At 49.6% G+C, this 13,727-nt stretch overlaps 1 protein-coding gene across 1 annotated transcript in view; it reads right to left on the bottom strand.

Annotated features, from left to right (window-relative positions):
- SOD1 (superoxide dismutase 1, soluble) overlaps positions 1-10,958 on the bottom strand; it is a 115,895-nt gene extending 104,937 nt beyond the window's left edge. The window contains exon 1 of the mRNA XM_008566508.1: positions 10,889-10,958. Within this exon, the coding sequence (XP_008564730.1) occupies positions 10,889-10,958 (70 nt within the window). The remainder of the gene's footprint in view (positions 1-10,888) is intronic.
- Positions 10,959-13,727: the final 2,769 nt, after the last annotated feature.

Raw genomic sequence — 13,727 nt, 5'->3', positions numbered from 1 at the left:
GTTGCTCCCGCGCCTCGCTCAGCCAGTGAGCGGGAACCGGTCCGTATGTGGGATCTGAACCCTCGGGCAGGAGCGCCGCCGCGCTTCCCAAGCGGCGCACTATCCAGTGCGCCACCGGGCCGGCCCCAAGATATACAGTTCTATGCTCAGATATTTGTTTCTATGTGACTCACGTCCAAGAAGCACCTGTTAGTCCTGTTTTGTATACATTTTCTCTAAGGAATAGAGCCAGTGCTTATTACATGAAAGCAATTATTTTTGAAAAGGAGGGATTATTTTGTCCTTTATTAGCTAGCTAATAAAATGAAACACAATAACGTCCAAGCTCTAAAATGAAACACAATAACGTCCAAGCTCTTCATTTCCAATCAGGAATTCTTTTGGAGTGGCAAATGAGGAAAAAAATAGTTGTTAACGTTTTATATTTCCATCAGCTGGCCAGAGAAATTACATATCAGTGATAAGTGCAGGGGAAAATGCCCGGGTAGCTACAGTTTATTATATTTTTCGGTTACCAGTTTATATCTTAGACAATTAAGGTTTGACCAATCAAAGAATATCATTTGCAGTAACAGGGCCTGGAATGTTGCATCTTACATAACTGTGAGTTTTGAGAGGATAATAGCAACACTTGTTTCAGAGGGGAAAAAAAGAAAAAAATTAACTTACATGCCGAAAGGAATGAGTAATGCAGCTATTGATGGGCACCTATAGATGGAAGCGGGGTCACAGATGTGGTGTAATGCTGGATATGTGGAAGATGGTGAGAAAAAGCTCCTTTCTTGAGCAGAGGAAGTCTGCACCTCGCTGCCCTGGGCACAGCGCTCCCGCACCCTTCCCCGGGCTCCTCTCCTGTTTGATACTAAAGCTCCATAACTATTATTCTCCTTCACTCTCAGGCTTTTAAAAGAAACACTAAGAAATCTCAATAATGCATTCCCCTCCTCTCCTTTTCAAAAGGAAGAGAAGAAATGCTCCTCAGGAGAGGGGACCTCTTCTTTCTGTGACCCTTAACTAACCGAAGAATTTAATTCAATCCAACAGTTACTCAGCTAAGAACAGTGACACAAATATGATGGGAAAAGGGTGTCTCCACTGGTTCTAAATATTCAGCTGTTGTGTGTTTATTCTTTACATCATGTAGAAGACATGGTGGGGCAGTGGGTACTTATTATGGGCTGAATTTTATCCCCTCAAAATTGATTGTTGAAGCCCTAAATCCAGTTCCTCTGAATATGACTGCGTTTGAAGATAGATCCTTTAAAGAAATGATTAAATGACTAAGTGAAAATGAGGCCATTCAGGTGGGCCCTAATCCAATCTGACTGGTGTCCTTATAAGAAGAGGAAGTTTGGACATACAAAGAGACCCCAGACTATGTAAGGACACCCCGAGAAAGTAAACACCTGCCAGCCAAGGAGAGAGGCCCCAGGAGAAACCAACCCTGCCCACACCTTGATCTTGGACTTCCAGCCTCCAGACTGTAAGACAATGAATTTCTGAGACACCCATCTGTGGAGTTCTGTTACGATTTTGTTAACGGTAGCCCAAGCAACGTAATACGAGAGTACTTTAAAAAGTTTGTGGAAAAATAGGACTTAAAGATAACACAACTCTTTCCATGAACTTTGTGAAGTCCCCTCATACAGTACTTAAAAAGTCAAACTCAAAGTCTGGTACCCCTCGAGGACATCACTGGGATTTTAATGTGCTGTCAGGACACCACTGTTGGGAGGACACTGCTGGTGTGGCAAACCCGAGCTGGCTCCCACCATGTGGCCCATGCTCAGCTCGGCCCTGCCTGGCTGGGCCGTCAGTGTTCGGGTCCTCTTTCCCTGTGTGTCTTTCTCTGCTGCACTGTGTGTTTGCAGCCTGGAGGAACGGGGGCTTCTCCATCTTGCATTTCTCTGCTTCCTTCAGTCCCAGCATGTTACATTGCACAGAGCAGGCAGTTTCAGATGCTTGTTAAGTCAGCGCACCTGCTCAATCAGTGCGCAGTCCTTATCTCCTTACCTTCTGTACTGTACACATGAAAGAGGCCAGACAACCGCCATGGGAAAGTAGGGGGACAGGGTCAGGATGAGGAATGAGGCAGGCCTTCTCTCCCAGATTCCTGCACACAGCATATTCCATGTTTTATTCCTCCAAAAATGGATAAATCTTCTACCTCTTGGCAGGCACTGAACTGGGCCATGGGAACCTGGAGACGGAGGCAAGGGTGTACCCTAAGGAGTGATCTCACAAGCAGTTAGAGCTGTCCGCAGCTCTCTAACACAACGTGAAAGCATGACAGACTGTGCCATGTGGACTGGCTCTGAACATAGAGGGACAGATTCTGTTTGGGAGGTCGGGGAAACAAGGGCTAGAAAAAATAATCAAGAGATCTAGTCTGGGAGGATTATTCTTTAGCTTTCTGAACTTGGGCAAGTTACTCGATCACTTTTTCTCTATATTTTAAGTGGAAAGTGTACAACATATATTGGAAAGTTAATGTGACTGTTAAATGAAAACTTGAATTAGAAAGTCCATGATGTATGGCCTCATATGTTGCAGGTGCGCAGTAACCTTGGAGAAAGAAGAGTCCTTTTCAGGGGAGATGATGGTCTGGCCTGGCCTTGAAGGGTGAGTGGGATCCCCTGGGCAGAGGAGAACATGGATGGGAAGAGGTGTTCCAGGCAGAGGGCCAAGGGCAGAAGAGGCTCTTTATGGGGAGCCTTGGGTTGTTGTGTGTAGTGGGGAGGGGGACAAATTTGGGAAATCAGAAAGGTAGGATGGGTCAAGGACCAGCAAAATAAATGGTCTTTATCTTGTAACTAGTAGAGAGAGCTTTCAGAGTGAGTGGATAGAAAGTGGAATTCGAAAGCTCCTCCTTTCCCAGATGGGGGTGCGGGCTACGGCGAGAGCAAGAGCCTGTGGAGGGGTGGGTTCCAGGGTCATTTGGAAGGTCGATCCAGATATGGCTTGGGCATCCCTTAGATGAGGGGGAGGGGGAGGAAGTTAAGCCAAAGCTGCCTCCCGTGTTTCCAGCCTGGGTAATGTCTCCCTAGATAAGGCCAGGAACTGCCTGGGAAACAAAAGAAGAGATCACTGGGATTTGTTTGTTCTTGTTTGGGGAATGTGGTGGAGTAGATGCAAGGAGATGACGGACATATTGAGCTCATGAGACTTTTTGGTTCTCTAGGGAGAGATGACTAATAAGCCTTTCAAAAGGGGGTCTGGCTCCTTGTAGATGAGTCAGGGATCTGTACTGTCTGTAACTGGGTCAGGTATTCTAAGTTCTCTACTTCATCAACTCATTCAGTCCTCCTAAGATCCCTATGAGAAGGACACTACTATGAGCCTCATTTTGCAGATGAGGGCAATGGAGCACAGAGACATTAAGTGACTTGCCCAAGGTCACACAGCCGGTAAGGGACAGAGGAAAGGTTTGACTCAAGGCAGAATCTTTGCACTAGAATCTAGAGATCACTAGCCTCTTTGCCTTTAACTACTGCCTCTCTAGGCTGTGTCTGTGTGTTTTTGTGTGTAGGGGCTATAACTACATATGGATAGAGAGAAAACGGGGCTGCCACCCTGTCTCAAGAAGAGAGACTGATTCCGTGGTGCCACTGCACCAGTCTGCCTTCCTGGGGAGAGCAGCATCTCTAAGCCTACCGCTGGTTTTGCTGAAGCAGCATGGCTACATTCCAGCCTTTCTCATGCCACTGTTAGACATGGGGGAGATGAGGCTTCTATAGAATACAGAATAAATGTGTGGTTGGAGGCAGGTGGAGCTGCAGGCACGTGCTCTGGCATGATCCCTGCATCGGGCCTTGCTCAGGTGCTGGCAACGACAAGGGAGACTGCTTCCACTCTCTCTCTCTCCTCGCTGGGCCGCAAGGAGCATTGAATGTTGTGAGCAAGTGAAGAGAAAGCTCACCAGGCTACGATCTGGGAGATCATTGCAGACACCCACTAGCATGCAGTAGTTATAGTTTGCTTTAAGAGGAGATTTTGTTCCTTCCCATGTTGATGAATTAATAATCAGACTGGAGCAAGCAGAAACAGAACAAATAAAATCAAATTGGTTTTCTTTTGGAGACCCATGGTACATTCCCAGTAATTGTTTTAGATTCCCAGTTCTTTCCTCTCAGAACCCATTTTGAGAGGTTTTTTTTGGGGGGGGAGTTGTTTGTTTGTCCCCTTGCCTTGAAGTTTCTGGAATATTTCATAGCGCTGTCCCTGCCAATTCCGCAGAAGTGTTGCTGTTGCTCAGAGCCTGTTCGCAGCCAAGTGGGAGAGTTTCTCCACAAACTGCCATTTCAGTGAAAACACGGAAAATAAAATGCAGTAGAGCACATGACAAGGAGGAGGCACTGCTAAGCTCCTTGAATGCAAAGGGGTCTGATTTGTCAGGCTGTGTCTCTCTGACCTTGAGGTTATTTGTACTAGTTGGATATGTTTGTTTGCACACTGAGGCTTTCTTGGTCTTTTCTCCAATAACCGAAGGCTTATCATGGCTGGGAAAATCTACTGGCCTCTTAATTCCTTTTCTGGGTCCTCTTTCACCCCATTCCCAATATCTGTCCTCAGGTAAGAAAGCCTTGGTTAAACTAACTCCTTTACTAAGTAGTTTTTGTTAATATTGCTATTCTTCCCAGATGTTTTGCATTTTCATAGATGGGATGATGTGCTTATACTTTATATGCAAATGAGCCATCTGAGGATCTTGTTAAGATGTAGGTACAGATTCAGTGTGCCTGGAATGTGGCCTGAGATTGTGTATTTCTGATACCAGGTGATGTCACTGCTCCTGGTCTGCAGATCACCCTTTGAGTAATGAGGCTGCAGAGGAATATTGAATGGTTGTGGGGGAAACTATTTGGATGTGTATTAGGCTTCTCTAACAAAACAGAACCAGCAGTATATATTCAAAAGCAGGCAGGCTTGAGGCCCAGGAAGAGCTGATGTTTCAGTTTGAGTCCAAAGAAGGAAAGTCCCTACAAATGTCTGTACTCAATGACTGCTGGGCAGGAGGAATTTCCAATAACTTGCAGGAGTAAGCTTTTTTGTTCCATGCAGTCCCTCAATGAATTGGATGAGGCCTACCCTCATTAGGGAGGGCAATTTGCTCTACTCAGTTTACCAATTCAAATGTTAATCTCATCCAAAAACACCTTCATAGACACACCCAGAATGATGGTTGACCAAATATCTTGATACCCCATGGCTCAGTCAAGTTGATACATAAAATAAACCATCACAGGATGGGAGTGCTTGTCCTCTCCTGGGGTCTTTATGGCCCCTGGGTTGTACATGCTTGTCTTCTTGTAATTCTCTAGTGAGAAGATCTAGGTATGTCCTCTGATGAGCCAAATATTCATTGCTGCACTGGATCTCCAAGCTCTCAAGGGCCTCTCTCCATATAATGCCTGGGTTTGCATCAGCTCTGGCATATAAAGGACAAAAAGTACTTTACGTTTATGTTGAACCCATTAATGTACATCTACTGAGTACCACGTATGTAGAAGGTACAAACTGGATGTCAAGGACGACTAAGGATAAGAAACCTTGGGCTGGAAGGGATGTGGCAGGACATAATTTGTGAAGCCCAGAGCAAATTGAAATGCAGGGCCCCTTGTTCAAAAATTCAAGACAGCAGTGCTAGCGCATTCAATCAAGTGTGGATGTGAGAGAAGGGGAAGGAGAGGAGGGAGACTCAGCTCAGGAGTTGGGTGGATCCAAAGGTCCCGCTGGAAATGCTGTGGTACTGACTTGGGCCTCTTTCCCAGAGGAGTGTAAGTGAGAAGGAAACCATCCCAAGAATGGATCACTTGGATCTGAAGGTGGGGCAATGTCAGGCCTTGGTTTTCATTAGTGACTCGGACAGCTGGTTAGAGAAAAGCTCTGAAAGGTAAAAAAAAAAAACTCCAAAACCCCCACAACAACAACAACAACAAAAAAACTAGAGGTCCCTGACAGTAACATTTGACTAATTAGAATTTCCTTATTCTAGATTTTAGCCTGGACTCTGTCTACTGATCCTTGGGGGGATTAATGAGGTGAAGGGGTTTTAGCAAGAGATTAGGAGCAAACTTGTCAACAGCTGCTTCGGAAAACCAAACTCTCATCTCTCTCCTGGTAGATTCCCAAGTAAATGATGACTCAACCAGAAAGTGCTTTTGTAGCAAATATTCACTGAACACATACAGTGTGTGAGAGCTCCAGGAGAGTAAAGCATACCTTCCAGGAGCTTATAATATTTAGTTGGAGACAAGACTCTACTAGTGCTGTCCTCTCTACCATTCATGAAACTTTGCTAGAGAGAGCTATTTTTATAAGCTACCTCATGTCCTTTCTTCAAATAGGGCATCCACAAGTAGATGACAGAAGGAAATAAAGTGCCACACTTCTTGTAGGCATGCACAAGGCTAAACTACATTCATGCCATAAATATTTATTGAGCACTTACTATGTGCCAGGCACAGTTTGGGCACAGAAGCAAATCAAAGAGACCAAAGTTCTGCCCTCAGGGAGCATCTGCTGGAATGGAGGACCAGCTCAGGAACAGAGGGGAGGAAGGGCTGCCCAGAATGGCAGGTATGGGCTCATATACATCATGCCACCAGACTACAGAAGATCACTTGCTGTGACTTTGCTATGATTGTACTTAGTGAGCCTTCTAATAAATGGTGGGGAAGGAAGTGTTGACTCATCACTGAAGGTGGGGTCATGTACTAGAAATGTAATGTCTCCTGCCCTAAACCCTTAATGCTGCCTGACTACTCCATTTTTTTTCTTTAATGCCAATTCCATGCTCTCTTTAGATGTCAACAGTGCCCTCGGGGGACAAGATGCCAGAATATACTGCCAGATGGCATTTGTCTGTGTTTTAATCAAAATGCTCCATTCTCTTTGCCACAATGTGAAGCAGTAACATACTGTGCAGAGTGGAGACAAGAAACAGCACAGAAGCTTGTAGTAGCTTTTTAGGTTTGTGAGGTCAGGAAATGTACCCGAAGGCTGGATCGGCTTAATTCTTTTAACGTCTGTGGCAGCACCACGGTTGTGGGAACCAAGCCTCCCACAGTCAGCAGTGAGCAGATTCTGGGAGGCAAAGTCCGGATGTGTGGAGACAAGTGGGGTTCTGTGAGATGGTGAATGAGGGAAAGAGCCCAGATGGCGGTTTCCCATGTCTCCACCTCCCCTTTTTGGGCAGAGGGCTTACATCGTCTCGTCCAGGTTTTCTGATCATTTAATGAAACACTATTATCCTGTTTTAAAGATGAAGAAACTGTGGTTCAGAGTTTAGCTAACTTAGCAAACCCAAGAGCTAACTTTAATGAGTTTGTACTATGTGCCGTGAGTAATCTTTTTGATTCTCTCAACATCCTTATGGATTAGGTGTTATTACCCTTATTGTAGAGAATGAGAAATTGAGGCTTAAGAAGGATTAAGTAACCTGCTCAAAGGTAGAGAGCTGGTAGGTTGTGGAGCTTGGATTCAAACCAGCCAGCCTAACTCTGGGGTTCTGTATCTTGCTTTTGACTTCATAGGAGCAAGGCAATCAGATGGGGGCTCTGAGGATTCATCTGAAGCTCATGCTCCAACAATGTTACCTCCTTAACAGGAGGGCCCCTTAGCAGCAGCCCTCAGATGATGCAGGGAAGAGAGATCCAACTACTCTTAGGTAACCCTCCAGTAACCTGTCACTAACACATGAGGCCTCTGGAGGTCCCACTGCACATGTCTCAGTGGAAATTGTTTACTTGGTAAACATTATTTAATGCTTCTATGTGCCAGGCACTCTTCTAAGCACACTGTTAATATTAACACATTCATCCTCATACCAAGCAACCCAATGTGATGGGCACTTAAATTACTTCAGTTATATAGGTGGGGAAACTAAGCACAGAGGTCTGAGCTAGGTTACAGCTAGAAAGTGATAAGGCTTGAAAGTAGTCAGCCTGATTACAGAGTCTATGCTTTTAAGCATAGCCAAATGCACTTCTGAACATCCTTAGGGAAAAGCATTCCACTCATTTTCAAATGTACATATTCCATATACATGTGTGTATATATGTGTGTGTACACACACACACACACATTCACATATCCCCTTTGAAGATGGTGGCTTATAACAGGTCAAGAAATTGCTTTTTCCTGGGATGAAAAGCTTCACAAGGAATGATTCTCCATTGAGAAGCTTGGGCAAGGTATCAGCTGAAACAAAGCTGGTTCCTTTTGGGAAATTTCTCAAACTTGACTCAGAAACCTCCCAATAACACCCATCATGGAACCTGGTAGACATATCAATGTGAGATCTCCTATCATAACCATTTGATGGAGTTTGGACGTGTTGTCCTCCCAAAATCCATGTGGAAGTGTGATCCCCAATGTGGCAGTGTTGGGGGCTGTTTGAGTCGTGGGGGCGGATCCCTCATGAATGGATTAATGCTCCCCTGGTGGGGTAGGGGAGTAGTGAGTTCTCTCTTTATTAGTTCCCCTGAGAGCTGGTTGTTTAAAAGACCCTGGCACCTCCCCTTCCTCTCTCTCTTCCTTCTCCTCACCTTGTGATCTCTGTACCCACCAGCTGCCTGCTGCTTTCTGCCATGAGTAGAAGCAGCCTGAGACCTGTGCCAAATGTAGGTGTCCCAGAATTATAAGCAAATAAACCTCTGTTCTTTATAAATTACCCAGTTTAAGGTATTCTGTTACAGCAACATGAAACGGACTAACACAGAAAATTGGTACCAGAGAAGTGGGGTGCTGCTTATAATAAGTACTTGAAATTGTGGAAGCAGCTTTGGAACTGGGTAGTGGGCAAAGGCTGGAGGAATTTGGAGGAACAGGCTAGAAAAAGCCTGGAGGCTGGTGAAAATTTAGAAGACAAGAAAACCATGTAAAGTTTGGAACTTTTTAGAGACTGGTTAAATGGTAGTGAGCAGAATGCTGATAGAAATATGGACAGCAAAGGCCATATCGAGGAGGTCTCAGATGTAAATGAGAAGGGACTTATTGGAAATTAAGTCAAAGATCACCCTTGCTATAAACTGGCAAGGAACTTGGCAGCATTGTGTCCATGCCCTAGGACTTAGTGGAAGTTGGAACTTAAGAGTTGTGAACCAGAGGATTTGGAAGAAATTTCTAAGCAGCAAAGCATTAAGGAAGCTGCATGGCTACTTTTAACAGCCTATGCTAAGTTATGGTGGCAAAGGCATGATATAAAGCCAGAATTTAAAAGAGAAGCAGAGTGTAAAGATCTGGAAAATTTTCCACCTGGCCATGTGGTATAGAAGCAGCCTGAGGCCCATACCCAGTGCAGTTGTTCCAGAATCATGAGCCAAATAAACCTCTTTTCTTTATAAATTACCCCATCTCAGGTATTCTGTTATAGCAACACAAAATGGACTAACACATCATTCTTCTCAAACTGATGTTTTAGAAGCACTTCACATCTTTAAAACTGTTGCTTATCATTACAGCTCCTCTGTAATTCACTGATGAAATATTTTTGAGCACCCAAATGTGCCAAACACTGGGATACAGCAGTGAAAATTGATAAGATTTCTGCTCCCACAGAGTGCTGTGGGGATGAGGAGGACACAATTAACTGGCAATTTCAGCACGGGTAGTACAGGTCAGGAGGAAAGTACAGAAGCTGTGGGAACACTGGGGCTGGGGATGTGGGCATGTGACCTTGACTGGGTACAGGAGGCTGCCCAGTGTCTCTAAGAGCAACCGCTGCACAGTAGTTCAGGTAGCGCCTCCTGGGATGCACTGCCCACCAAGCTGGTATCTGAGGAATGGATAGGAATTAGTCAAGTGAAGGGAGGGTTTGGGGTGGGCGTGTCCTGAGCAAAGAGAAGAGACTCAAGAGTTGAGAGCTAAAATGAGATTCTTCGGAGAACAGATTTCGGGAGACAAGGCCTGGAGCAGAAAGATGATGGGAGGCCTTTGATTTTGTCCGGGTAAGAGATGAAGGGAGGAAGGGATGCATTTGGGAGGTTAGTAAGAATAGATGGAGAGAGTATAGGGAGAAGGAAGAGTCAATGATGATTTTTTTTTTTTGTCCTTTTTGTGACCGGCCGCACCGCGCTCAACCAGTGAGCAAACCGGCCATCCCTATATAGGATCCGAACCCGCGGTGGAAGCGCTGCTGCGCTCCCAGCGCCGCACTCTCCCGAGTGCGCCACGGGCTCGGCCCGATGATTTTTAATTTTCCGATTTAGGTTTACCTGCCACAGCCCAGCAATCCCTTTTGTGGTTCCTTGTGTTTTCAAGATAACCCCAGGAGCGCAGACCTTCCCACCTCCAGGGGCGGACGTGACTCATCAACCAGGGTGTAATGAACATTCACCCCAGCCCTTGTCATTGGTGAAATCTAAAGCTCTCAAGGTGAGGAAGAAGCTCAGGCCTGGTGTGTAGGGAAAAGGTTTCGCTAACGGCTCTACCGTTGGCGTCTGTTCACAAGTCCCTTACAACCTCGCGAAAGGTGAACTGCAACTATCGTTTCCCGACTGTACAGAGGAGACCAGGTCTGTGTGAACCTTGTCCGAGTCACGTACTCTGCCCACGAGGTGAACGTGAGGCCCAAGCCCCGCGCCGTGATTCCAAGTTCCCTTGCTGGGCACGGTGGGCCCACCCAGTGATTCCCGGACTCTCCGGCATTCGGTTAAGGCCACCGTGCCCTACCTAGAGCTCGCTTAGTGTCTAACACATCCGGCACCCACAGGAAGGGATTACGTTAGGGTTCTTTCTCTCTTAAAAAAGTTCCTGTCTCCCCGTAGAGCCGGGCACACGCCTCCCGAGCCACACCACGTGTCGCAGGTACAACGTTTCTGGCTCTTCGCCTCCCCGGTTCCATTCCCCCTTCCTCTCGTCCTTAGGTGGCAGGAAAATCCTTTACCTCCGACCAATCCCACTGATGCCAAGTCGCGCGCGCGCGCGCCAACTCGAGCTCCTTCTGTGCACGTCATTGGTCACCTCCACCTTTGCAGAGTGACAGGCAGCTTCGCGGACCTATTGTCGGAGGAGGCGGAGGCCACTTGGCCCGCCCAAAGCTGCTTTGTTAGGGGCTCCCTCGCGATTCCCCGGCTCGCCGCACCCCTACTGCCTTCCCGCGATCTCCCCCGGCCGTGCCGCCGGAGCCTCGTGGGGAGGCATCCCCGGAGCGCGTGACGCCCGCATCCCTCCAGCAGCGCGCTCGGGCCGGGATGCAGCTCGGGTACCCGGCGTGCGCCTGTTGTCACTCTCCAGCCCAACTCTGAACGCCCCGCTCCTGTATTAGCCGTCTCTGATTGGCTAGCCGGAGGCGGAGCGATTGTCAGGAGGCCCAATCGGAGCTCGGTTTCCCACGGGCTCCTACGGCCCCGCCCCCGAGGCCGCCGGCGGAGGCGGTCTGACAGCTCCCATTGGCAGAGCGGCCAGCGGCCCAGAGCACAGCCCGGCAGAGCAGCGCCGCCGCCGTCGGGCGCGCAGCTCTGCAGCGCCGCGAACGCCTCGGCGACCGCAGCCCCGGGAGCCCGCGGCCCCGCATTGTGCCCGGCGCGATCGCCGAGATCCGGGACGAACGTGGCGGGGGAGTCTGCATAATCCATAAAATAGAAGCACCAACCAGCTCTACTGGCATCTCAGTGAAGCACTTGGGAAATAATTTCTGCCATTTTCTCTGCCCCTAACTCCTCTCCACTGAAAAGGAAGCTATAAAGACAGATGAGAGGAACGCCTCGGCGACTGCAGCCCCGGGAGCCTGCGGCCCCGCATTGTGCCCGGCGCGATCGCCGAGATCCGGGACGAACGTGGCGGGTGAGTCCCGCGGACCTGGGGGCGCGGGCCAGCTTGCCGGAGCCGCCCCGAGGGACGGTGGTGAGGATGCCGGAGCTGCTGTGCCCGTGACGGGCACGTCCTGACCCCCCGTCTCCTGCACACCGGGGCTCCCGGAGGGTCCTAGCTCCCCCCGATTGGGCTTTACTCGTATTGTATTCGTGTGCACACATTTGGGAGGTGGGGTGATCTGGGGGGGAGGCGAGAGAAGACAGGAGGGGGACGAGACAGCGGAGCCCAGGTGCTCGGCCTCGAATAAAAGTGACACTGTCCGGGCGTTGGCATTCGCTCTTCCCGGCGGCAGGAGGTCAGCGCTGACCTGCGGCGGCGGCGGCACTTTGTATTTATCGGCGATTTTTATCAACTTCAGGGAGGGCGTGCGTGTTCGTGCCTGGGTCTATGCATGTGTCTCGGTCCCTGACTTGAGCACCTTCGGGCCTGGCTTTTCGGCATCGCTGCCTGAATGCTCGCCTTGGCGATCCATGCCGCCCTCAGGGCCGGGTACTCCGGGCAGAGTCCGGGGGCTGCTGGCACACCGGGCGGCGGACCCGCGGCGGGCCCAGGATAGGGCATTTAAAGCTGAATCCTGCGTGTGCGCAGACAATGACTTGTCCGGGCGGCGAGGGTTCCCGGGAGCTGTGCGTTGGGTCCCCAAGTCCCATCTCATTCCTGTCCCCAGCTCTGCCGCTCCGATGCTGCTGCGCCGCGCCGCCCGCCACCCGGCTGGAGACCCGCGTGGGGCCCGCTTTTGTTTACAGACCTCGCCATTGGGCGAGAGCTGCGCCCCCCCTCCTCGCCTCCGGCCCCAGCCGCTGCCGCGTGCCCCTCCGAGCCGGGAGAAGTTGGTGCGCGCTGTCAGGTGACGCCCCCTCCCCCGGCTTCGGCGCGAGATGCTGCAGGGAAAAGACGCTGTCTCGGCGCCTTCGCGCCCAGCCCCCGCCGCCTGCAGCGCCTGCAGGTCCCCTGCACGCCGAGGAGCCGGCATCCCGGCCTGGGGCCATTAGCTTGACAGCCGTCGGGGCACTGACCCGGCTACGCTCACCCCCTTCCCGTCGCATCCTGTGGTATTGCCTCGGGGCAGCCCAGGTGGACTCAGAGCCTGCCTTTTCCTGCGTGTAGGCAGGTCTTGAAGGACGCGCTCGAGCCCTTGGGGACACTGTGTAGTCCGGGCCCGCTTCGGTGGAAGCCACGCGGCCTCGCGGAGCGGCTGTGCGGCATCGCTGAGGCAGAGCGGTCGCGATCGGGTTACCTGTGTATGCTGACTTGGCACACACTGTGTTTGAGCTGGAGCAGAGGTTGAGAGCCTGGGCGCCGAGGTGAAAACAACAACAACCCCCCCGCCCCGTTCCAGTACTTGCCCAGTGTCACTCACGAGCCAGGTGATTCTGGCCGAGTTACTTAATCTCCCTGAATCTCGGTTTGCGCGTCTGTGAAGTGGGGATAATGAGTGTAAAGGACTGTATAGATTAGTTGCATAGCGCAGCGACGGGCACATGTGAAACGCTGGAGTAAGGCTGATTCTCTGCTGGAGGAAATCTTGTAGAAGATGGCCCCATGTTGCCTCCCTTTTTTGCGTCCTCCACTCCCCCAGGTCCCATTTTATTTTAAAAGGCATGAAGGACTGCTGTTTTCAGCTTCAAACAGGACTTGTTTTACTTGGCCTTAGATTTAATTACACTTATCTAATCTCTCGGAGCTCCTTTTTATGTGTTTGAATTTCCATTAGGTTTTAGTTCTTCCTTCTTCCTCAAGACCGGGCTGAGGCCGGTATCTGGGCTTGGAGGAGGAAAACCCGTCCAGGTGGGAAGCAGTTGCCGGTGAACCAATGGCTGCCCTGCAAAATGGTTAACGCCGGGATGGAGGGAGGTTTGAACAAAGTGATATCTGGAGGCTGGCAGGGAGCGCTTCCCAGGAGAGGTGAA

This window comes from Galeopterus variegatus, unplaced genomic scaffold (assembly GCF_000696425.1).
Source record: "Galeopterus variegatus unplaced genomic scaffold, G_variegatus-3.0.2 Scaffold248, whole genome shotgun sequence".
Taxonomy (NCBI): domain Eukaryota; kingdom Metazoa; phylum Chordata; class Mammalia; order Dermoptera; family Cynocephalidae; genus Galeopterus; species Galeopterus variegatus.
This window is presented reverse-complemented; position numbering and strand designations above follow the sequence as displayed.